The following is a 25139-nucleotide window of genomic DNA, read 5'->3' as shown; positions in this document are numbered from 1 at the left end:
GAAGTTGTTGGCGAGAGATAGAACTAAAGAAAGGGGTAGTGGTGACAGAGCAGCTGTTGGCTGTGTTGCTGCCAGTTCCTTTTTCTGCCTGGCTTTATTATGGTAGACATTTCCCAGAGGTCAGTCCCCATTTCTTCCTGGAGTTCATTTTATAACTGACATTGTCCTGCAGGGATGGGACGTGAAAGGTTCTGGTGGTCTGAGGTTGTGTACACAGTCATATTTTGCAACACCCTCTTTTGAGAAGTAGCAGACAGGGACTCTGAAGGACCATCGCTGTCCTGACCCGGTGGATTCAGTTATGTAGATATTGCTCCACTGGCAGCCTTTTTTTGGTACCGGGGATAGAACTCACAACCTTGCGCTTGGGAGGCAGTTATGGTGCCACTGAGCTAAATCCCTGGACCACTGGCAGCCTTTTCATTTTATTTTTTATTTTTATTTTTTTGAGACAAGGTCTCGCTATCTAGTTCAGTTTGTCCTTGAACTCAGCTATGTAATCCAGGCTGGCCTCAAACTCAGGGCGATCCTCCTGCCTCAGCCTCCCAAGTGTTGGGAATACAGGCATGCACCACCGTGCCTGGCTGGCAGCCCTTTTAGTAATCAGTGTCAAATTAGCACACAGCTGAACTTTTATCAAAGTCACTGCTAATTTGTTTTCCACTGAAGTTGTGAACTCCAGTTAGGATCTCTTTGCTGATAACAGGGTATCTGGTATAGAATAACTTTCAAAATAACACTGTTCCTCCTCTTTGCCGCCCTCCCTCTTTTCTCTCTCTCTCTCCTTCCCTTCTTTCCTTCTTTTTATCCTTCCTAGCAGGTTTCTCCCCAAAGCTTGGATTCCCATTACTGTAGAAATTTATGAAGTCTCCGGAGAATGACATAGAAACCCTATAAAACTTAAGCTTTATATGCATTGGTTGAAAAATAGAGACATAGGCCTGGGGATTTAGCTCAGTGGTTCTGCTGCCTGCCTCACAAGTGCAAGGTCCCGAGTTCGATCCCTGGTACTGCAAAAAAAAAAAAAAAAGAGAAAAATAGAGACATAGTTAAAGCAGAAGATTTTTACTTGTTGGAAATCAAACTTTTGGACCCCTTTTTATGTCTTTTTTTTTTTAATGCCTTTCTGTATGTGTACATACTAAATGTTTTTTGTAAGTGGATTCATAACATTTCTGTCATTTTTTTCCCTTTAATGTAGGATCTCTAAACACCTGTTAACATGTTTGTTTTATTAAACCATTATGATTTCCTTAATGATTTGCTTAAAGTGCTGTCATTCATAAAACCTGAATTGTTAAATGATTTTATGAAGATATGTTGAATAGAGGTGTGTGAGGATGAGAGGAGAGAGTTTTAACTTTGACCACCCCTAGTTGATTGTGAGACCAGTGAAATTTTGGTGCCATTGTGTTTCAGCGTATCTGTAGCCATGAAGTGCCGTCTTGCCCAATATGCCTCTATCCACCTACTGCAGCCAAGATAACCCGTTGTGGACACATCTTCTGCTGGGCATGCATTCTGCATTATCTTTCACTGAGTGAGAAGACCTGGAGTAAATGTCCCATCTGTTACAGTTCTGTGCATAAGAAGGATCTCAAGAGGTGAGACAGAGACAGCTACTAGGTTAGACCCTAGTCTGTAAATTCCTTGATCTGCTTCATTTAAATGTCTTTGTTACAGTGTTGTTGCCACAGAGTCACGCCAGTATGTTGTTGGTGATACCATTACGATGCAGCTGATGAAAAGGGAGAAAGGAGTATTGGTGGCCTTGCCCAAGTCCAAGTGGATGAATGTAGACCATCCTATTCATCTAGGAGGTGAGTTCAGTTAAATTTTGGTAATCCTAAGTACAGCTGTTAGTCTTTTATTACTTCTGTAGTGTCAGATTTAGCCTTTGACAAACCAGTTTCAGCATGACCCAAGTTAGTATTCTAGTAGGTTAGAATGGAGTTTGCAGAGAGTGGTTTAACTCTTGGTTTCTTGTTTGGTTCAGTTATATGTATCTATGTATGGTAATTTTTCATTTTCCCAGGCTTTATTGAACAGTGTTGGCATTGTGCCCAGTCTTTTTTTTTTTTTTACACTTGATCTTAGCCAAAAGGCCGAGAAGCAATGTCTTTTTTTTTTTTTTTTTTTTTGAGACAGGGTCTCACTATGTAGTTCAGGCTGGCCATGAGTTCACTATGTAGGCCCAGGCTGGTCTCAAACTCGTAGTGATCCTCCTGCCTCAGCCTCCCGAGTGCTGGGATTACATGCACCACCACGCCTGGCTGAGAAACAGTTCATGGTGGGCAGAAGGCACCAAAGCAAGCAAGGACCTTAGCAGCTACTTTCTGCCTCTTTTATACTCTGTCTAGGGATTAGGGGAGTGCCAAACCAAATAGTGAACTGATTTAGTCACCACACACCCTTAATCACAGCATCACACTCTAGATTCACCTACCTCTGTAAAAGCCCTATCTTTGACTATGAGGCTTTGGGAAGACATCTACACACAAACCATAACAGATGGGTTTTTTAACCAGGGTAGTGCTATAAATGGTATAAAAGAAAAGATTAAGATTGATAAATTTATACAAATGAAACTAACAAGACTCCTTAAAGTTGATAAGTATAGAGGAAGATTTATACATTTAAAACTAACAATTAACATCCCAAACATAGATGTTTTGAATGTAAACTTGATTAACAACCTAGTAGGATGGGCTAACCATGTGACATAGCATTTGCCTATAAAGGAAATCAGTAACCTCTTCTTATGTACAGAGATTTAGCTTGACTGTTATATAGGTCAAAGGTGCATCAGATTGGCACTTTTCTAATAAAAAAAGATACTGGTAACACTGGGGTTTGTCAAGACTTGGGAAAGTAGCTAGCTGCTCCCATTCTTGGTAGAAATAAATCGATACACCTTTTTGCAGTTTGGTAGTATTTAAAGATTGGAATAGTTAACCTAACATGCATATGTAAGTATAAGGAAATAATTTATATCAAGGGACATGTATAAGGATTTTTTGGTTATAATGGTAAGAAATTGGCAATAATCTACCTAAATGTTCTCCAAAGGAGTTGTTATAGTATATCATTTTGTGGAATACTAAATAAAAGATAAGGATGGAATAGATTGATGTATCATGAAGTTTTTGAAGAAAATAAGCTGCAGAAAAAGATCATTTTATCATTTATGAAAATTTTCTATATGAATATATGTATATAAATTTGTAGAAAGAGGTTTGAAGGATATGTATTCATTTGTATGTTGTCGTCTCTTGGCTAGTACAGGATAGGGTTGGAAAACATTTAGGGAATTTCAAGGAGGTGTCAAGATAACACTGTTGTATACTGTGTAAAAAATAACAGAAAATATGAGGGAAGAAGTAAAGGAAATAAATCATACATGATCCTTTTACCCAAAGGTGCCCAAAATGTTGTGTTTTTTTTGTTTTGTTTTGTTTGGTACCAGGGATCGAACTCGGGTCCTTGCACTTGTGCAGCAGGTGGCAAAACCACTGAGCTACATCCCTGGGCTTTTTTACTTCCGGTTTTTTTGTTTGTTTGTTTTTTATTTTTTATTTTTCCAGAATGTTAACAGTAGTCTTTATGTACATACAGTTTTGTGAGATTGGGATTAGTTTTGCTAGTCTGACATCTGATTTTTCACAAAGCATAGATATTTCTGTCACTAGTTGCTTCTTCTTTAGAAAACCAAAAACAAATGTTTTTTTGGTACCGGAGATCGAACTCAGGACCTTGTGATTGCGAGGCTGACATGGCACCACTGAGCTAAATCCCCGACCCCACAAAATTCTCTTTAATAGACATACCATTGTGTAACCATCTATTTTTGGACTTAACTGATTATTAACTACAGTATTTATGTACTAAACATTATGCAACTGAACATTTGACTTTATCTCTGATTTCTTTAGACTACTTGTATCAGTTGGGTTAGAGTTATCTAAGTTATGCCAAATACTCAATTTTCACTAGAAAAAAGGCTGTGAGTTAGAAAGCTTCTCTTTAGCCACACCATCACAGGGTTTGAGTGTTGGATTTGTTTCATCTTGCTGACCTTCTTGTAGATGAACAGCTCAGCCAGTATTCCAAGCTTCTGCTGGCCTCTAAGGAGCAGGTGCTGCATCGAGTTGTTCTGGAAGAGAAAGTAGCCCTGGAGCGGCAACTGGCAGAGGAGAAGCACACTCTCGAGTCGTGCTTTGTTGAGGCAGCTATCCAGGAGCTCAAGGTGAGAGGATGTGTTAGAAACTAAAAACCAGAGATGCTGAATTTTACCACTCTGTTGGGGGGCAGTTACTTCAACCCTTCATAAGCCTGCAATGACTGAAAAAGCCTATCGCATCTTGGGTTTGTGTGGTGATGGGAGGGAACGGCTGGCTCGGTTTATCAGCCTCTTTTTAGGCCATAAAGGAAAAGATCAGAATGATTTTGAGTAATTTTGACAGTGGAATTTTTTAGATTAGGTATATATATATTTATATATTTATATATATTTATATATATATATATATATATATTTTTTTTTTTTTTTTTAAATTTTTTGGGTCAAACTCAGAACCTTGAGCTTGCAAGGCAGGCAGCAGAACCACTGAGCTAAATAAATCCCTGGCCCCAGATTAGATATATTTTTAATTAAGCAAAGTAGGTTTTTTCATGTCTGAAAAAATACTAGATTGATTTTTTGGAGGTGTTTTGAGAGACATTGTGGAGATAGTATTGTGGTCTGCCTAGCAGGCCTTAGCAATACCTGCTGAGGATTTTGGAGTAGCAAGAATTATGAGTGAAGATTCTTTATCCTTCACAACAGCTTCCTTAAACTTAAAGCACGAGAATTACGATTGTTTGGTTGTTCTCTGAGAGAGTGCTTCTGTAGGCCTGCGCCCTGTAGGCTTGCTAATTTGTATTGGAACAGGTTCAGGGTGATTGATGCTCATCCCCAGATCACATTATGAGAACCACTAGTCTAGATCAGGAGAATAAAAGCCCTCATTTATTGAGTGGTTTGTATGTAATAGGCCTAGTGCTGAAATCACATCTGTAACTGCTGTGTTTCCTGCAGTACCAGATGTGACTATCCACTTTTATGATTGATGAAATGGACTCATAGGATAGCTTATTTGTTCAAGGACATGTAACTAGAATGGGTAAGGCTGCCATTTGAATTCCTATTTCTAACCTGATGTGATGATGCATGCCTGTAATCCCAGCTCTCTAGGGGGCCAACCAGGAGGTTTGCAAGTTTAAGCTCCACCTGGTCAGTTTACCAATTTAGCAAAATCCTTTCTCAAAAAACAAAACAAAAATTCTCTGACTACCAAGTCCTCCTTGGGCAGGGTCCCCTGTCTTGTCCTGATTGTGTGAGTGTGTGTTTCTTTCATCATTCATTGCAGTAGTATTTAAGTGCCATTTTATTTGGAAGAAATCCTGCATAGAATTAGAGCTGTCCAGATTGTCCAGGCTTAAGTGGGGCTACCTCAACCTCTCTCACCTATTCTGGCCTTCTGAGTATGATTTGTAAAAACTTGAAGGCCAATTTTTATGTTCTTGAATTTCTGTTCAGAAAGTTTTTGTGTAGTATTGTTAAGGTCAAACATTCTAACCAAAGTACCATCCTTTGTGGGTAGTAGATATTTTTTGCGGCTGGTTTCCCTCAAGAATGGGGATTGTGTTTTGCTTTTTGGTTTTTTTCTCTCTTTTTTGGTGTACTGATAATAGATCAGTCAAGCACATTAGTTAATCAGTCTGCCATTCTCAACCCAAAGAGCAAGAATTTTAAGTATCTAACTAAACCTTTCCCACCCGGTCTTAAAGTCTTACTCTTGCCAGTCTATGGCATTTAACTTTCTTTGGTGTTTTCTCTGGTGACTTTAGACTCGGGAAGAGGCTCTGTCAGGATTGGCTGAAAGCAGAGGGGAGGTCCCTGGTGTCATTACTGCTCTGGAACAACTAGTGCTGATGGCTCCCTTGGCGAAAAAGTCTGATTTTCAACCCAGGAAGGTCAGTGTGCTCCTGTTACAGATCAGATGGCTGCCGTTCCTCAGATACTGCCATTGAGCTAGTAGGCACCTTTGTGAGATCTCAGCTGTCTTGGGCGAAGAGAGGACTATGAGTATTTCTTGTGTGTTTACTATTCTTTCTTGAGATATTAAATCCATGTACGTGAGATCTCAGATAAACATCAAAGAAGCTTTATATGCCTACATTTGCTACATCAGTTCTGGAAAACAAAATGTGTACTTTCTTTTGACCCAGAGTTTGTTCCACCAGGGTGTGCTAGAATATCTGTCTGCCTTTGATGAGAAAACCACAGAAGTTTCTTCTCTGGACTCTCCTCGCCCTCTTGCTCTCCCTCTGCTAGAAGAGGAGGAAGCAGTGTCTGAACCAGAGCCTGAGGGTTTGTCAGAGACCTGTGATGACTCGGAGTTAGCAGATGACAATCTTGGGGAGGGGACCGTTTGTATTGAGTCCAGCCAGCAGGAACCTGTCACTAAGCCTGGCTTCACACACCTGAGCAGCTCACCTTGTTACTACTTTTACCAAGGTGTGGGGTCCTGAGGAGGAGGGCTGGGTTGCAACCCTGCTAGATGGGGGGCGGGGTTGGTGGTGGTGGTGGGTATGTCGAAGTGCCTTTCAGCACGGGGAGGGAGAGGCAGGCCTAGCCACGAGAGGGCCCATGCTGAGGGCTCCCTGAGAGTGTTGTGTAATAGAACCCTTGTCTTCAGCGGAGGATGGGCAGCACATGTTTCTGCACCCCATCAATGTGCGCTGCCTTGTGCGAGAGTATGGCAGCCTGGAGCGGAGCCCGGAGAAGATCTCAGCGACTGTGGTGGAAATCGCCGGGTACTCCATGTCTGAGGTAAGGACCTGCCTTTAGAAGAGGAGGATCAAAGGCCAGGGATTTAGCTCAGTGGTTCCGGTGCCTGCCTCACAAGCGCAAGGTCCTGAGTTCAATTCCTGGTACCAAAAAAAATTAAAAGAAAAATAAATAAATAAATAAGAAGAGGAGGATCAGGGAGTAGCATTAACCTAATGTCTACAGAGTAGGTCTAGCCAGGCTAAGTCCATATGCTTTTAGGCATTTATGTATGTATGTATGTATGTGATGCTAGGGATCAAACTCAGAGCCTTGCACATGCTAACATGCTGGGCAAGTTCTCTCCCTCTGAGCTGTAACTCCAGCCCTATTTGTTTTATTTTATTTTTAATTAACTAATTTCTGTGGTATAGGAATTGAACTCAAGGCCTTTGCACTGAGCTGTATCACCAGTTCTTTATTGATATTTTTAGAATTTTTTAAAAGTTGGTCTGAAAATTTATTTCAGTATTAAAGGGTGTACACATCAATTTTTGTCTAGAATTTTTATTTTGAGACAGGGTCTAACTAAGTTGCCCAGGCTGGGCTCGAATTTGTGATCCTCCTGCCTCAGCCTCCCTGAGTGCTGGGATTACAGTATGTATCACTGTGCCTGGTTCCCTCTGTATTTTTAAGTCTGTTTTTGTTGGTAATGATGCTGTGAATTGTTAAGAGTTACATGGTTTTCCTTTACTGTGCCAGGGTTCTGGTAAGTCAGTTTCTGCTGCTCCCTGCATCTTAACATTTGTTTGTTGTAGTTTGGGGAGATAGGTATCCTCTCTTTTCGGTCATGATAAAGCTTGTTCTTGCTTTGCTTTCTCCTTTCCCCTGGGAGAAGTCTCCAAAAAATCTGAAGTCCTTTGAGGCTTTAAGGTAGTTTACACAGGCTTGAAGTGCATTTTAAGCATAGCAGGTACCTGAGTTATGGTCAGATTATTTACACATGAGAACGTTTGGTCTTTAGGAGTTATCCTTATTATTGTTCACAAATTATAGGCCTCAAAATTAAAAACTTTGAGGGCTAGGTATTTAGCTCAGTGGTTCTGCCGCCTGCCTTGCAAGCAGAAGGACCCGAGTTCGATCCCTGGCACCAAAAAAAAAAAAAATTAAAAACTTTGAACACTGTGAACTTTCCATCGAACATACTCAGAAAAAGCATAGATGCTGGGGATTTAGCTCAGTGGTTTTGCCGCCTGCTGTGCAAGCGCAAGGACCCAAGTTCGATCCTCGGTACCAAAAAAAAAAAAAACAGAAACAAAAATTGAAAGCTTCATTTTTTACGGTTTTGGGCTAAACGTTCGGTAGGGAAACCTGATTTTTATTAGTTGTCAGTGGTTTCCAAGTGTTTTCTCTCCTCCTCTGTTCCCCTTCCTCCCTGTGTTTCCTCCTCCCTCTTGCCCTTCCTTCCTTCTTAACACTGTTCTACCTTTCTTGTTCTCTCCCCTCAATTGTGGTGAATTTTAAGTCCCAGTGCTGTCTGAATGTATGTGTACTGTTGGAAATCTGGGTTGGGACCCTTTGCTCAAGTTAGGCCTGACCTTCGTTGAGTATGGTCCCTTTTCCACTGTAGGATGTTCGACAGCGTCATAGATATCTCTCTCACTTGCCGCTCACCTGTGAGTTCAGCATCTGTGAACTGGCTCTGCAGCCTCCTGTGGTCTCTAAGGAAACCCTAGAGATATTCTCAGGTGAGAAAGCCCATTTTACTTTACAGTGGACTGTAAAGGGGAAAGGACTCCTGGGGAAACCTGGTGTGAGAAGAGATGGAAGGAGTGGTATGTACGTGAGTCAGTACCTGCTGAAACTCTCCATTGGTCTGGTCCAGTTGGGCCCACAGGTGTGGACTTAGCTACTAGTCACCTGGGAGGTATTACTGATCAGGTGGTCTGGGGTCTGCCTTCTCACAACTTGACCAACCCCCAGATGATATTGAGAAGAGGAAGCGTCAGCGCCAGAAGAAGGCTCGGGAGGAACGTCGCCGAGAACGTAGGATTGAGATGGAGGAGAACAAGAAACAGGGCAAGTGTAAGTTCATTAACTCTCATCTTTTTTTTTTTTGGTACGGGGGATTGAACTCGGGTCCTTGTGCTTGCACAGCAGGCAGCGAAACCAGTGAGCTAAGTCCCCGGCCTAACTCTCATTTTTTACTGAGTCTGCTTAATCATTATATGGGGCTGTGTGTCCAGGCCTAGGAGCCAGATGGCTTGAGTTCATGGCTTAGCTTTGCCGTTTGTTTTCTTCCTCTGTGAGTCAGGAGAGTGCCTCCTCTCTAGGCTTGTTTCAGAATTTCATGAGTTCATATGGGTCAAAGTATGTGTAACACATAGTAAAGTTACTTTATTCATAGTTAAGATGAAGATGAACTTCATCCTGTCATAGTGACAAAAACCTGTTCCAGGGAAGGGAATGGGAGCTCTGTTGAAAATATTGAGGGTAGTTGTTCCCTGTAATCTGTGGGTCATGGACCTCACCCACATTAAAGGAGGCAGCTCTACATAGTACCAAAAATATGCATCCTTGGCTAGGGAAAGGATTTAGTTTTAAGTATATATGTGGGCTTCCAACACTGGGTAGCTAATTGGCACGTGCCCTAAAGTTTGAGAAAACAACTGTTTTAGGACAAGATCCCCACCACCACCACGGGAATCAAACTCAGGACCTTTCACTTGCTAGGCAGGCACAGCGCCATTGAGCTAAATCACCAGCCCAGGATTTTTTGTTTTAATGTTTTCACTATAGAACTGTTCAGATAAATAAAACAGTAGTATACCGAACCCCTATGCTTATCACCCAACTTCAGTTGTTGTTTTTGTTGCTTTTTTGAGACAGGGTCTCTGTAGTTCAGGCCTGCCTCAAGCTCACAGTGATCCTCCTGGCTCAGTCTCCTGAGTACTTGGATTACAGGCATGTGCACTACACCTAGCTTCAGTTGTTAACAGTTAGAACAAGGCTTTTATATTAAAGACATATTATAGAATGACAATTATTCTAAATTTGGGCTTTAAAGCATCTGTTTGCATTCTCCAGATTCTTGAGAGTGTAGTGTACATATTGGTTGTCATCGGCTTTGGAAGAATTTTGAGGAACTGTGTAAATGGCTTACCATTACTATCATTTCTTTGCAGATCCGGAGGTCCACATTCCCCTGGAGAATCTACAGCAATTTCCTGCTTTCAACTCATATACCTGCTCTTCTGATTCTGCTTTGGGTCCTACCAGCACTGAGGGTCATGGAGCCCTCTCCCTTTCTCCTCTTAGCAGAAGTCCAGGTTCTCATGCAGGTAAATAGTTGAGATTTAAGAAATCAGCCACTGGATAGACCTGAAGTAAAAACCCTAGTGTCTGAATTTACAACTGAACTTCTGGGCATAGTGTGGTCTCTGGGCAAATAACTTACTCTGGGTAGTTTTGTTTTTGTTTTTTGAGACAGGGTCTTACTATGTACCTCAAGCTGCCCTTGAACTCATGGTGATTATCAGCACATGTAGCACCCGAGTAGTTCTAAGTTACATCAGATTCTTGCCATTTGATTTCCTTCTCCCATTAGCTGTACTGATTTCTTATACCCTGTCAACTTCTCAAAACTTCAAGGTAGCTCACTAGGAATGTAGGAAACCTACATTCTCTCTTGTGACTCAACTGTCTTATTTCTAGTTTTTAGATGTGAGATACATCCCCAGCATTTGTAAGCATTTTTGTATGTGTCTCTTTATTGTAGTAGTATTTAGAGCAGGAAAAAAGAAATGACTTACACAGCTTATTGGTAGGGAAATGGCTAAATTACAGTATTGATCCTATGACATACTTTACTTTTTTTTTTTTTTAACATACTTTACATTTATTGGAGAAGGAAATCACTGTCTTTGTGAACTAAAGGGGACAAAAAAGGAAGTTGTAGAACAAGAACAAACATCATTGTGTGTGGGGGAACCACAAAACAAAACTTTTCATTGTGGGTTTATATATCTAAGTGTATAAAATACCAGACAGGTTGTTCAAAGAATCTTTGCATTTCTTTTCCCCTTTAAAAAAAAAGAAAGAAAAAAGTATATATATGCATGCAGACACTTAGACTTTTTTCTTACAGAGAGAATGTATTAGTGTTGTAATTTATTATAATGTTATGAAATGAAACACTGGCTAAGCCAGGTGTGGTGGTATATGAACTGTGGGAGGCTGAGGCAGGAGAATCATAAGTTCGAGCCCAGCCTGGGCAACTTGCAACTTAGCCAGAGTCTGTCTCAAGATCTGGGGCTGTAACTTAGTGAGAAAGTCCTGGGTTCAATCCCCAGTACTGCAAAAACAACAACAAAAAACTCCAGCATTATTGGCTATAATTCCAGGGAGTTCTCTTTTCTGACCATCTGACAGATAGATTTTGATACTTAAGATTTCTCAAGCTGAATATGGTGATGCACTCCTGGAATCCCAGCTTACTGGGGAGGCTGAGGCGGGAGGAGTGAGTTTGAGGTTAACCAGGCAGTTTAGTGAGACCTAGTCTCAAAATAAAAGACTTACTTTGTCAAACTTTTTTTTTTTTTTTTTTTTTTGGTGCTGGGGATTGAACTCGGGACCTTGCGCTTGCAAGGCAGGCGGCAGAATGTCAGGCATTTTTAAGAAAAAGTATTGAAGATCGTAACATTTAAAATTCGGTGACCCTGTGATTATATGCCTATAACTTCACAGATGAACTGGTACTAGAACCTGGTCTTGAGGATTGCATAACCATGGTGCTCTTACACTTAACTGAGAAGGGAGCTCTGTATGAAGGAGTATGGTAGATCATTGGATGTATTATTTGTGATATAAATATTGTTTTCACCTATACTAGCTTCTTCTTTTTTTTTTTTTTTGGTACTGGGGATTGAACTTGGGCCCTTGCGGTTGGTTGCACAGCAGACGGCGAAACCACTGAGCTAATATACTAGCTTTTTTGAAAGTATGGCATTTAATGTATTTAGGCAAGAGCAGCTAGGTGGTCCTAGGAATAAAGTACTGAACAGCCCTACATGTGTATGGAAGGGTCTGTTACTGGGGGGAAGTCTATTCTACTCTTGCCCAGTAACACCCAGGGCAGTGCATAGACTGATCTGTGGGAAGTGTTTGACTCTAGATCAGAAAGGGGAGAGAGGAGTATTATCACCTAGGGAGTACTGGGAGAAAGTTTGCATCTTTATGCTGCATCTCACTGATGTATTTGTTATGTCCTAATTGAATATTCCCTGATCAAAGACATCTGCTGGCTGGAACATAAAGGCTGACCTGATTTTTATCTTTTTCTTGCAGCTTTTCCATCCATATAAAACAAGTCCATGACAGAGTATCTAGGCATTGAGAGCCCAGCCTTTGTGGAAAGTGTAGCGTAAGAAAATGGTTGTTGTGGGGTTTTTTTGGTTTTTTTTTTAGTACCGGGGATCGAACTCCAGACCTTGCGCTTGTGAGGCAGGCACCAGAACCACTGAGCTAAATCCCTGGCCCAGAAAAGGGTTGTAGGGTTGTTCTTAACAATAAAAAAATAAAAGGATTGTTCTTGTTGTGGAACTGGATCCCACCATGACTCTTAGTCCTGCTGTAACTGTGAAGTTGTTTTTTCTTTCTCCACTGATCAGTGATGTTCATAGATGATGTTTTTGGCTTCGTTAGAACATGCCAGAATTTGTTGGATTAAGGTTTACATAGTGGAGGACGTGTTGGTAATTAATCAGACATGATTCAGGGTTCATCTTTTTGGGGCTGGGGGAGGGGCATTACTAGGGATCGAATTCAGGACCTTGCGCTTGTGAGGCAGGTGGAGCGCCACTGAGCTAAATCCCTGGCCTTCCTCTTTCTTATCAGGAGGACACTAGCTCTTTGGAACTTGACTCATATAATCAGGTCTCTGCTTTCCTTTCAGACTTTCTGCTGACCCCTCTGTCACCCCCTGCCAGTCAGGGCAGTCCCTCATTCTGCGTTGGAAGTCTGGAAGAAGACTCTCCCTTCCCTTCCTTTGCCCAGGTAAATCCTTTGCTTGTGAAGTACCCCAAAGGTATTTAACATGAACTCGGCTGCTTGTTCTTCTGGGAACCTCATCCAGGGATTGTTGCCCTTCATTGTGATACAGCTGGACAAAATGAATCATCTGATGGGTATGAGGGAATTGCCTGTTGGTGGTTTAGGCAGCAAGAAGTGGCTGAGAATATATTTTGTGGACATCCCTCTGTTGGAGTAGACTTAAAGGCTGATGTTGCATCGACTATAATACATAATTGCGGGAGATTTTCTTAAGAGGGAAGTTCATGGATTTAGTCTTGGATATTACTGTAGGCTTACACAACAAAGAGGACAGAGTAGTTGAAGGGGAGAATCTTAAGTTCTAATTTTTTAAAAAAAAATCATTATAGTCTTATAAACTGGGCACTCTTCTACTTGGGGAAGGGAAAGGTTGTCTTGGTTATCCTGTAACTAGCCTAAGCAGCATCCTTGGGTAGTACAGTGGGGAAAACATTAAGCTAGTGAGAATTGATATCAGATCACTTTATTAGTCTCTTAAAACAAGCAGACATTCACCATTAGAGCCTTCAGGCAGCTGAGGAAGATAGATGGGCAGGTTGAGAAGTGCCCCTGTAAGAAGTCAGTCTGAACTTCTATGGGACTAGTTTGGAATAATTGCCTTGAAAGTTCTTTAGCATAGTTAGGTCTGATAAGCTCATCTTAAGTTGAAAATATTTTTAAGTTGAAAATGCACTTGATACCTCTAACCTACTGAACGTGATAGCTTAGTCTCACCCACCTTAAACATGCTCTGAACACTTATATTAGCCTACAGTTGGGCAAAATCATCTAGAGCACAAAGCTGTTTTATTATAATGTGTTGACTATCTTATGTAATTCATTGACTACCAAAAATGAAAAACAGAATGGGTAGGTACACTTTTGTACCATTATAAAGTTGAACCATCTTTAGTTGGGGCCTCTCTGTAGTTGATATGGATTTTCTCATATAAAAATGGCAGTTAGGACTGAGAAAATAAGCAGAAATTAAACTTTGGTAAGGAGGGTCCTACAGTGAAGGGAGATGAAATAATTTGAGGGCAGTTCTGGAAGTTAATTACTGTACTTCAGAAGTAAAAAGCAAGTGACTCCCAGGAGTTATCCCAAATGCTTAATTTTTTTTTGTCTTGTTTCATTTTATTTTTGTTTTTGTTTCTGGTACTGGAGATCGAACTTAGGACCTTTCGCTTTCGAGGCAGGCACGGTGCCACTGAGCTAAATCCCTGACCCAAATGCTTAAATTTTTAAAATTAGATTTTGAGATGAATGTGATCATAATGTATACCTAAAATGTACCAGTAAACTTAATGAATAAAAGTAAATAAAATTAGATTTTGAAAAACTCCAAATTTAAAGAGTTCAAAGAATAGTAATGGGCCGGGGATTTAGCTCAGTGGTTCTACTACTTGTCTCGAAAGCGCAAGGACCCGAGTTCGATCCCCAGTACCAAAAAAAAAAATTAGTAATAAGAACATTCATACATTTCACCTAGATTCACCAGTTCTTACTATTTTCTATATTTGCTTTTTATTTTGTGTACAAAATAAGTTTCAGAGACAATGGCACCTCACCACTACTTAGGAGCTACATGTCAAATGAAATCATTCTCTAGGCTGGGGCCATAGCTCAGTGGTGGAGGTCTTGCGTAGCATATGTGAGGCCCCAGGTCCAATTTCCTAGCACCACAGAACAAAACAAAAACCTAAAATTCCTATAACCCACAATTGCCATGTCCAAGAAATTCAGCTGCTACAATATCTCGTGTGGTACACATTTGTATCTCCCTATTTGTCTGTGTCCTTTATTTTCAATTCAGGGTATAATCAGATCACTCACTGTATTGAGCTGTCATATCTGTTTGGCTTCCTTGGTCTATAACAGTTCTTCCAGTCTCTCCCCTTCCCTATTCCTCAAGTGGTTATTTTTGAAACATACAGGCCAGTCATTTTATAGGTTTTATAGTTTGGTACAATTTGGATCTGATTGTTTTCCTCATTCAGGTCAAACACTTAAAACATTTTTGGTAGGGCCGGGGATTTAGCTCAGTGGTTTCGTCGCCTGCTGTGCAAGCGCAATGAAAAGTTTGATCCCTGGTACCAAAACAAAACAAAAAATGAAAAAAAAAAACCAAAAAACATTTTTGGTAAGAATAAATCAAAGATGATACTCTTTTAATTACTTCCTAAGAGTACGATGAGTCAAGCTAGGCATGGTGGTGCATACCTGTAATCCAGCTACTTGAGAGGCTGAGGCAGAAGGATCACAAATTTGCAGCCAGCCTGGGCAATTTAGTGAAATCCTGTTTGAAAATTTTAAAGGAGGTGAGCTGGGTGTGTGCTTGCCTAGCACACAGGAGCCCCTGGTCCCCAGTACCAGATTTGGGGGTGAGAGAAACTATAAAGATTCAGATGCATATTATTTGGACATACACTCCCAAGTATCAAGAGGACACATTAGAAGTAAAGGTTAGTCAATGAAACCAACATCTATCAGCCCAATTCATCTTGAATGAAATGCATGTGTCACTATGGGAAATATGCTTTAGGATGTGGGATTCCTACTTCAATCCTGTGGGAAGCTTTTTTGATAATTTCCAGGAATATAATGCACCCTGCTGAGTTGCCTGGCATATTTGGCAGATGGGACTCATAATGCCCCTCAGCAACTGGAAAGCTGGCCTTAGCCAGGAGATATGAAGATAGTTTTCCTCAAGGGTAGGATTGTTGTGGTTTAGAGAAATTAATAGTCTATGAATGAATCTAAAAATTAATGATTAAGGAGCTATAGGAAAAGCAAAGACTACAAGGGTAATGAATGCTGTTGGGCTATTTCAGGATAAGGTATTTTTTTTTTCTTGTACCAGGGATTGAACTCAGGACCTTGTGCTTATGAGGCAGGCAGCAGAACCACTGAGCTAAATCCGCAGCCCCAGGATAAGGTTTAATTTTTAGTTATGGAAGGTCAATACTCAGGTGGTTTGTTTTAGAATTGGAGGTTACTACACATAGCTCATTCCAACAGGTTGATGTTTTTAGGGGTCTTAAAGGCAGCAAAGTTTATCAAATTAGTGTTGCTAACTTGAGAACCTGAGTGAGAAGCTTTTACACATACCATATAGATACAATGTTTCTTACTCATTTCCTAAGGAACAGAGAAATTTAGGCTTTACCACCTTATGGGTTGCACTGTCATTTCCATTAGTTGCTATATACAGTGTGGTACCTCGGTTCACAAATTTAACTCATTCCACGATTCTGGAAAAGATGGCCACAGTCATGTTCATCACCTGATGCAGAGTTTATGAACAAAAACAAAATTTTGCCAAACACTTCATGAGCCGTTCATGAGCTGAGGTACCACTAAAGGACATGACTGAAAGAGTGTGTTACAAAGTGCTTGGCAAATCTTCAAAAGTGATGGTTGGTTTTGGTGCCCCTAGCCTAACCATTTTAGTGTGAAGGTGAGCATCTAGGAAAAAAGTTAGAACAGATTCTTAAATTCATTTCCTCTTCCCACTTTGGCAGATGCTGAGGGTTGGAAAAGCAAAAGCAGATGTGTGGCCCAAAACTCCAAAGAAAGGTGAGAAGGGTCTGCTGGTGAAGGGTAAGTTTGGCTCCTTGCAATAAAAGCTCTAGAATTCTAACACTGGTTTGTTTTGTTTTTTAGATGAGAATAGCTTAGTTCCTCCTGCCCCTATGGACAGTGATGGAGAGAGTGATAACTCTGACCGCGTTCCTGTACCCAGTTTCCAGAATTCTTTCAGCCAAGCTATTGAAGCAGCCTTCATGAAACTGGACACACCAGCTACTTCAGATCCCCTCTCTGGTAAAGGCAGAGAACTGGAGTCCTCAGCATAGGGCTTGTTTACTTACCACACATGTATTGTCATTGCTACCTGCATCTAGTGGATACCTGGATTGGTCAGGCTCTTTCCGCTCTGAGTCTGTCTCAGTCTTCGACATACTTGAGTGTTAATGTTCCACTTTATATGTTAGTCATATAGCATCTGTTTACTGCCCCAGTTTAATTTTTTTTTTTTGTACTGGGATCGAACTCTGGACCTTGCGCTTGTGAGGCAGGTGGCCGAACCATTGAGCTGAATCCCAGGCCCCCGGATTAATTCTTGAAGCCTGGAAATGAAGTTCTGAGGAGCTCTTTTCTTCCAGTATTGATGAGATGATCCTGCCTGTACATTAGAATATTGAGTTGGGAAAGACTGGTTCATAAAAAAGGCAGGTTCAGTGCCCACCCCCACTCTGAGGTCTGCACAATTAGACAGGAATGATGTTTGGCCTTGGATTTGGGTCAGTGGTTCTGGCGCCTGCCTCGAAAGTGCAAGGTCCTGAGTTCTATCCCTGGTACCAAGAAACATGTTTATGGTGTGCTTTATATGCCTAGCATTGTGCTAATTTTATTTTCCCAGAACCATATTAAATGGGTGTAAATCTCAAGTTACAGACAAACTAAAGTCTAGGGAGGTAAAGTGACTTGCCCAAAGACAGTACATAGTGTATGCTATGACTAGTATTTAAATCCAGGCAGTCTAATTCCAGACCCTGCTAACACTTTAATACTGAAAAGGCCAGGACCTAAGGGTGATATTCTGTAAGCTAAGTGAGTTTTCTTTCTGTTTCTCTTTAGAAGAAAAAGGAGGAAAGAAAAGGAAAAAACAGAAACAGAAGCTCCTGTTCAGCACCTCAGTCGTCCATACCAAGTGACACTACTGGCCCAGGCTACCTTCTCATCTGGTTTTCTTTTTTTCGTGCTTTCGTTTTGCTGCTGTAATTTTTAAGTATTTGAGTTTGAACAGATTAGCTTGGGTGGGGGGAGGGGGTTTCCACATGTGAGAGGGAACCAAGCAAATTTTAAATACAGTGTATTTTCCAGCTTCCCATCTTTACACCAAAATAAAGTATTGACACTCAGAAGAGCTTTCTTCCTGCCAAGATTTTAATTTGTGGCCAGTTTAGTCTTTTGACCCATGTATAGTATTTGTCTCAACCCAAAATTAAGTTCGAGCCCCTTTTTAGCATCCATCGGAGCAGCTCAAACTAGTGGTATAGCACTGCTCTACTGTGGCAGCATGTGTCAGGCCTTCCTGGTCTCTCAGTGCACCCATCAGTTTGTCTTTTTGTTTTTGTACAGGGATCGAACTGAGGATGTTGGGCTTGCAAAGCAGGCACGGTGCCACTGAGCTAAATCCCCAGCCCTTTTCTTTAAAAATAGTCGAATCTTTCCTGCCTGCCCAGTTCTTATTAAAGAAATAGAAATAGCACTCTGGGAGGGTGATAAAGGATTGCAAATTTGAGTCCAGCCTGGGCAATTTAGTAACTTAGGCTTTGTCTCAAAAATAAAAGACTGGGGCCAGGGATTTAGTTCAGTGGTTCCGCCGCTTTGCCGCCTGCCTCGCAAGCACAAGGTCCTGAGTTCAATCCCCGGTACCAAAAATAAATAAAAATAAAAATAAAAGACTGGGAATGTAGCTCATTGTGAAACCTCTGGATTCAACCCCTAGCGCCTATGTGGAGAGCTCTGCCCCTTAAACCTGTCCTTGGTAAGGAAAGCTGTAATTATCACTAAGACCTGCCATTCCTCATTCAAATCAAGCTTATATGACAGTGGCCCGAGTTGTAGAAACAGGATTCTAGCACACCTGGAGTTGTGCCTTTTTTGTCTGCAGCAGCTTTCTTATGCCTTGGTTTCAGCTGAATTTGCGTGATATGAATTATTTTGCTGCTTAATAAAGTGACCTCTAGGTGTAATAGAATGTAAAAAGCACAGTTGCAATAAATCACATGCAAACACAAGGTTTACTTCTTGGTGTTTTAAAAGTTCATCACAGGTCAGCTAGACAAGTCTGGGGTTTTTTTCCCCCAGTTCTTAAATTTAGGTTAAAGTGATCACTTTGGCAGCACATACTTTTTTGGTCTTGTTTTTATTTTGGTACCAGGGATCAAACTCAGGACCTTGTGCTTGTGAGCCAGGCATGGTGCCACTGAGCTAAATCCCCAGCCCGGCAGCACAGACTTTGAAATTTAGGTTAAAATAACAGCTACTATGAGTTTGAGCAGTTCTGCCCCTGTGGACTTGTTTTCTCTGGTGTCAGGCCTAAAGCAGAGCTTAGCTTTACTTGCCATTTTTGAGAAATTTTGGGTCAGAAATTCTCCAGGGTTAGGGCTTGGTAATTGGCTCAGTGGTTCTGCCACCTACCTCACAAGCACAAGATCCCGAGTTCAATCTCCGGTACCAAAAAAATTCTCCAGGGTAAATGAAGGTGTTCCAATTCAGACATAAGGGGCACACTGAAGCCAAAAATCACAGATTGTTACAGACCAGAAAATATTTTGAGTGACATCCTTTTATTACAGAAAAAACAGATCCTAGAGATGCCACACCCACTCCCCCATGCAAAAAAATTTTTTCTGTGGTACTAGGGATCGAACCCAGGGCCTCACAATGAGTTACATTCCTAGCCCCTTTTATTTTGAGACAAGATCTTGCTAAATTGCCCAGGCTGGCTTGCATCTGCAATTTTCCTGCCTCAGCCTCTGAGATAACAGATTACAGGGGCACATCACCACTCCTGGACAAAAGCTACATTTCTTACCAAGTCACCTGGTTAGTATTGGTAAAGAATCTAGTATGTATACAGCCCTATAGCAGTGGTAGTGAACCTATGGCACAAATGTCACAGCAGGCTATTTGTATCACTGAAAGCTGTAAAAGTGGCCATTACCGCCTTATGAACAAGTTCTGTTCTGGGAGAATTGTTCGGAAGTCAGGTTCATTTGTAAGCCAACAAAGTGAGTCTTGTACAGTATACCTGTGAAAGTTCGCAACTCAAATGTTCCCAAGTTGGGGACTTACTATACTGAGACTGAGCTAGGCCTGGTGTGGTCCACACCTGAAATCCCAGCACTGGGAGGCAGGAAGACCACAAGTTTGAGCCCATCTTGGGCTGTCTGAACATGAAAGTGGAGATAAAGCTCAGTGTGAAGGCCCCGTGTTCAAATCCTCAGGTTCTGCTCCCCTCCAAAAAAAAACAACTCCAAGACTGCAAATAGATCTGTGCAAAATTTAGTTACTATTTCTCACTAATACCTCTACAAGTGACTTGTTTTGCTTAGGCTCCAACTTGGAGATTGGAGGTACAAAGCCTCAAGTTTTAAATATTTAAAACTCATCACACAAGGAGCCAGTCTTCTCACCAAGGCCAGGGCTGTAGATGAAGAAAGAGACTTGGTCAAGCATAAATTCTGTAAGCCCTGTTGCTGGGACACAATACCTGACACCCACAACTGCGAGAAAGGTTTATTTTGGCTGTTTGTAGAGGTTTCAATTAATAGTAGGCTGGCTCCAAGGCAGGGAGGCATGGCAGAGAAACACCTCATGGTATGGCCGTGGGGAAGCAAAGATCAAGGAAGGAGGGCTGGAGATGTAGCTCGGCGGTGCAGCACCTGCCTGGCAAGCTCAAGGTCCTGAGTTTGATTCCCAGTACCAAAAAAAGGATGAAGGAAGGAGGTGGGTAGATTGCCCTTTCTGGGCACACCCTAGGTGAACTACCTCTGACCACACTTCACCTCTTAATCCCCTATCTAGTTATAAACTCAACAGTGGACTAAGCCGCCGATGAGTATCACATCCATAATCAGTCACCTCCCAAAAGCCCCCCACCTATGAGCCCTTGAGGTTTCTGGGGAACCTCTAGTTATAAACCGTAACAGTTTTGGAACTTATCCCAAAGGTTATACACTTACTCAGCCTACTCTCATCCAAGCATTTAGATCTAAAAGATGTCTACAGAGCTTCACACCTACACAACCATTTACCCAGGGGATGCTAGACACAAGAAACCAGTTTTAAGTCTTCCATGTGAAGCTGGTCATTTGTCCCCTGGTTGGAGTCCTCCAGTCGGGAGAACTGTAGATGCTGCTCCTGCCCCCTAAAAGGTCCAGTTCCTCAAGTGGGCTTGGCACAGTACAGCCTGCTGTGTGGCAAGCAGCGTTCACTCCATTGTTTCAGTGGCCTCCTCACCACCGTCTGAAAGCTCCTCACCCGACGACCCCTCTAGGAAACAGCTTCTGGTGACAGACTTCTGGATAGTGTCCCGCTCTCCTGGACAAAGGCAGAGCAGAGGATGAGACGTTTGGGAGTAATCTCAGCTGAACAAGCTCAGTCACTGGTGGGCACTGAGCTAAGATCACTTACTTTCATCAGTGCAGTTCTGCAACAAGATCAACAGCTGTCTCCTGTTGTACTGAATCAGGAACTTCTGACATGTTCTAATTGTACCTGGCATGGGAAAGTTTTTGTGGTGGTCAGCAGATTGTGAAAGGTTTCTAAAATACTTTGAAAGCTGAGGAAAAGTACCTTGTTCTTAGTGGGCTAGTAGGAAGACCCACCCAGCTATCTACATGCTACTCCTACCTCCCACATGCAAAGTGTTGAAAAAACAAGGATAACGGTGTCCTTTGTTCTCCAAGTATGTGATGAAAGGAAGAGCTGACCACACAAGCTGGTAGAATTCTTTTCGGCATCGAAGTAGCACTATTCCAGTATAGACGTTGAGGTATCGAACTACAGCAGAAAGAAAAACATCAGGTTAATAATCTCAGGGAAATACCCTATGTGACAGACTGCCCCAGGCAAGTGGCATTTCAGAGGATACATGAGTTAAGTAAAAACATGCCTGAAGAGGGAGGAAAAAACTTTTAAGGACAAGCCATGATGGTGGAGGGGCCAGTGCCTTACACTCCACTCAGGCCTGGTGAATTAATTTAGGATCTAAAATACTCTCATAGTCACTATGTAAATGGGGTGAGAGGAGATTCATCTTCACTCAGGAAAAAAAACCCAAAACTGAAAAAGCAGCAGTTTTGTTGGAGTTGGGCACTGTAGGTTCTTAGTAGACAGCTGAGTCTCACCTGAAGTAAGGGAATTATGCCTGCTTCATGTAATTCTTCAAGATTCAGGTTTGGGTTTATGGTAAAGGCACAAATTTTATTTTATTTTATTTTATTTGGCACCGGGGATCAAACTCAGGACCTTGCGCTTGCAAGGCAGGCGCCGGGAACCACTGAGCTAAATCCCCAGCCCTAAAGGCACAAATTTTAAAGGAGAGGGGGTCGGGCCCTGCTTCAGTTCATCAGTTTTTACATATACACAACCCTGCATTCAGTACTTCGGCTCTCAAAGGCTTTTTCTTTTTTTAAAGACAAGGTCTCCCTATGTAGTTCAGGGTGTCCTAGAACTCAGGTGATCCTACTACCTCAGCCTCCTAGGTGCTGGAATTATAGGCATGCACCACCATGCTGGGCTCAAAGGCTTTTTAGGGGGTAATTTTGGCAACATGTAACCAGTCAGGTAACCTTGTTAGGAACGATACACCAACTCTCTTAACCTATTAAATTCAATAGCAATCCCCATGATACAAACATCAAACAGGTATAGAGAAGATTCTTGCCCAAAGTCCCACTGCCTCCCGGCTCCTGCTTTTTTTTTTGGTTTTTTTTTTTTTTTTTGAGATGGGGGGGGGGTCTCACTATGTAGCCCAGGCTGGCCTCGAACTCATGACGATCCTCCTGCCTCAGCTTCCCGAGTGCTGGGATTACAGGCGTGCGCCACCACGCCCGGCTTAGGCCCCTCCTTTTCACTCTGCCCAACTTTAGACCTCCGCTCGGATCCCGGGCGCCCCGCCGCTCCAGGAGTCTCTCAGGACCTTTCTTTCTCCCTCTTATGGTGCCTGCCTTCCAAAGCCCGCTGTCCATTCGGGTTCCCCCAGTGTCCTCGCACCTGCGAAGCCGATCGAGCAGGCGGCAGCGCCGAAAGTCCCGTGTACTCGGGCGATCGTGTCCCGCACGAGGCAGCCCAGCACTCGGTCGTCCAGAGTTAGGCGGCAGCGGGGGTCGTCTGACACCAATTCACACAGAAGGTACCTGAGGAGGTGAGAGGAAGGTAAGTGCAAGCCGGGATCCTGGACGGGTAACTGCGAGGGGTTCCTAAAAAATCAGGTTACCTGTGCTTGAACCGCACCATGGCTACTTCAAGGCCAGCCGGCCAGACTTGTACCCCGGATGTCGCTCCCACCACCGGCCAATGGGAAGTTTGCCTCTACAGCCTTGCAGCCACTCAGAGAGGAAGACAGTATGGGGGCGGAGCTAGAAAATTGAGAGGTCGAGCCCTGCGTCAGTCTTCTTCAAGCTCCGCCTCTCCGCGTTTGTAATGGCGCATGCGTTCTTCTAAGATCCTTAAATTTAGTTGTGTGGGGGCTGGACTCAGCAATTGAGTGGCTTGTGGCGGTATTGGGAGTTTCTGCTCCACGCTGGAGTTTACAATACGGACGAGCCCCCGCAGCGTTTGAGTTCTGTATGTACGTACTTGTATTCTCTCCCCAAGATAGATAGCGGTACTTTTGAGGCCAAGATCCACCACTTGAAGCCCAAGGATTGACACACGAGAAATCGCACCCTTTTTCTCAGGTTAGAGCTCGGTTTTTCTTCTTTCTTTCCTTTTTTTTTTTTTGGTTTTTTTTGGGGTTTTTTTTTTTTTGGTTTTTCTTCTTATAGCCAAACATGCTATTACTCTTTGGGCCTTTCAGTAGTCGTATATGGAACCGGTTGATTGGCACGTTTTTATTATATCCACGAACAATACGAGGTCACTGTATTTGCCAATCTTTAAACAGAAAATACGAAAAAGCAAATAAAAATAAATTATCCAACATCGAGAGAGAATATGTGTCAAATAGTGTGTTTTCTTCTATCATTTTTTTTCCCGTGTCAGCGTTTCTCAGAATGTGGCCTAGGGATCACTGAGATTTCCAAGACTCTGTTTAGAGAGTCCCCGACTTCAAAATTACTTTCATAGTAATAAAATATTGTTTGCCATTTTAATTCTTTAAGAATGAACAGTAAAGTTGTCCAGGTGCTATGATATGTGACAACACCGTTGCTCTGACTGGTGGTGCAACTGTAGGTATTGTTTTTTTGTTTGTTTTGGTACCGGGGATCGAACTCGGGTCCTTGCACTTGCGAAGCAGGCGGCGAAACCACTGAGCTAAATCCCCGGCTGTAGGTACTGTTTTGGGGGTGGGGGTAGGGGAAAGGAACTAGAGACAACCCAGAGGAGTTCTACCATGAGCTACAACTCTAGCCCTTTTTGTTGTTTTGTTGTTGTTGTTGTATGGTTTTTTATTTTTGGTGCGGGGATCAAACTCAGGACCTTGCGCTTGCAAGGCGGGCGGCTGAACCACTGAATTAAATTCCCGGCCCCTCCACTTTTTATTTTTTGAGACAGGATCTCACTTAAGTTGCCCAGGCTGGGCTTGAATTTGCCATCCTCCTGGCTCAAGCTTCCGAGTATCAGACGTGTGCGACCATGCCTACTTGTAGTTATATGTTTTAAACATTTGGTTTTTTAAGTTTTTCAAACAATTTTTATTAGTACATAGATGTAATATATAGCGAACACATTCATCGTGGGGAGTTGGTACATATATGTGTAATTCGTCTTAATTCTCTTTACGTCCCCTTCCCTCCCGCCCCCACTTCCTCCATCTCTTGGTCCCTCATTTCTCAGTAATAAGTCCATGGTAAATATTGATAGATGTAACCCTCAAAAACAAAAGTGCTTTTGCAATCTTCAATTTAAGAGTCTAAATGGGTTGTGAGACAAAACAGTTTGAGAACTGTCCCGTACGTTAAGTTATGGTTTTCCCTTTCAAGGATAGAGGATTGGGCTGGGGATTTAGCTCAGTGGCACCGCGCCTGCCTCGAAAGCACAAGGTCCTGAGTTCGATCCCCGGGACCAAAATAAATAAATAAAATTAAGAATAGAGGGATCAAGGGGGAGGGAAGAGAAGGGAAAGAGATGTAAAAAGAGTTAAGATGTGTTGTGCACATGTACCAATTCCTCACGATGAATGTAATTATTGTGTACTGCAAACATGTTCTGATTTAAAAAAAAAAAAAAAGGAAAAGAGGATCAGTCCAGGCATGGTGATCCCAGCACTCTGGGAGGCTGAGGCAGGGAGATTGCAAGCTGAAGCCCAGGTTGGGCAACTTAGTGACTCAACAAGACCCTATCTCAAAATAATGAAAAAAATTCAAAAGGGCTGGGGTGTAGTTCAGTGGAAGGCCCCAGGTCCAATCCCCACTACCACACACACACAAAGTACTAGAGGATAATAATAGTGCTCTATTTTTCTTCCCTGTTTACTTAAATATCTAAAAATATTTAT

General features: G+C 42.2%; 3 protein-coding genes across 4 annotated transcripts in view; 2 read left to right on the top strand and 1 right to left on the bottom strand.

The window, feature by feature from the left end:
• The window catches only part of Rnf10 (ring finger protein 10), a 39940-nt gene extending 22109 nt beyond the window's left edge, over positions 1 to 17831 (top strand). Inside the window, exons 5-17 of the mRNA XM_004843660.4 lie at positions 1420 to 1604; positions 1684 to 1820; positions 4086 to 4246; positions 5890 to 6015; positions 6286 to 6559; positions 6741 to 6874; positions 8442 to 8559; positions 8795 to 8896; positions 9997 to 10152; positions 12765 to 12865; positions 16426 to 16480; positions 16568 to 16726; positions 17543 to 17831. Of these exons, the coding sequence (XP_004843717.2) occupies positions 1420 to 1604; positions 1684 to 1820; positions 4086 to 4246; positions 5890 to 6015; positions 6286 to 6559; positions 6741 to 6874; positions 8442 to 8559; positions 8795 to 8896; positions 9997 to 10152; positions 12765 to 12865; positions 16426 to 16480; positions 16568 to 16726; positions 17543 to 17619 (1785 nt within the window). The 3' untranslated portion in view covers positions 17620 to 17831. The remainder of the gene's footprint in view (positions 1 to 1419; positions 1605 to 1683; positions 1821 to 4085; positions 4247 to 5889; positions 6016 to 6285; positions 6560 to 6740; positions 6875 to 8441; positions 8560 to 8794; positions 8897 to 9996; positions 10153 to 12764; positions 12866 to 16425; positions 16481 to 16567; positions 16727 to 17542) is intronic.
• Positions 17832 to 19241: 1410 nt separating this feature from the next.
• On the bottom strand, positions 19242 to 23012 carry Pop5 (POP5 ribonuclease P/MRP subunit). Its single transcript, XM_004843659.3, has 5 exons — positions 22917 to 23012; positions 22694 to 22836; positions 21329 to 21478; positions 21110 to 21193; positions 19242 to 21016 (listed from the first exon to the last, which is right to left on the bottom strand). The coding sequence occupies exons 1-5, from the start codon at positions 22934 to 22936 to the stop codon at positions 20907 to 20909; spliced, it is 507 nt and encodes a 168-aa protein (XP_004843716.1). The 5' UTR covers positions 22937 to 23012; the 3' UTR covers positions 19242 to 20906.
• A 144-nt stretch (positions 23013 to 23156) lies between these two features.
• Positions 23157 to 25139, top strand: part of Cabp1 (calcium binding protein 1) — a 60915-nt gene continuing 58932 nt past the window's right edge. Inside the window, exon 1 of one of the 2 annotated variants that reach the window (XM_087198360.1) lies at positions 23157 to 23379. The gene's annotated coding sequence lies outside the window, so the exon portion shown is untranslated. The remainder of the gene's footprint in view (positions 23380 to 25139) is intronic. The other variant, XM_087198361.1, reaches the window with a different exon arrangement.

The sequence above is a fragment of the Heterocephalus glaber genome, unplaced genomic scaffold (assembly GCF_053883595.1).
Source record: "Heterocephalus glaber isolate CG9 unplaced genomic scaffold, H.glaber_assembly_v1.0 deba00001687, whole genome shotgun sequence".
Taxonomy (NCBI): Eukaryota; Metazoa; Chordata; class Mammalia; order Rodentia; family Bathyergidae; genus Heterocephalus; species Heterocephalus glaber.
The sequence above is the reverse complement of the archived record's forward strand: the minus strand, read 5'-3'. Positions and strand labels throughout refer to the sequence as shown.

Excerpts from the sequence above, each read along its gene's own strand:
- Pop5 (XM_004843659.3), bottom strand. The coding sequence starts at position 22,936 with ATGGTGCGGTTCAAGCACAG. Across the intron at positions 21,479-22,693 it reads CTGCTCGATCGGCTTCGCAG|TTCGATACCTCAACGTCTAT; the intron begins GTGCGAGGACAC and ends TTTCTGCTGTAG. Across the intron at positions 21,194-21,328 it reads CAACACTTTGCATGTGGGAG|GTACAATTAGAACATGTCAG; the intron begins GTAGGAGTAGCA and ends TTCCCATGCCAG.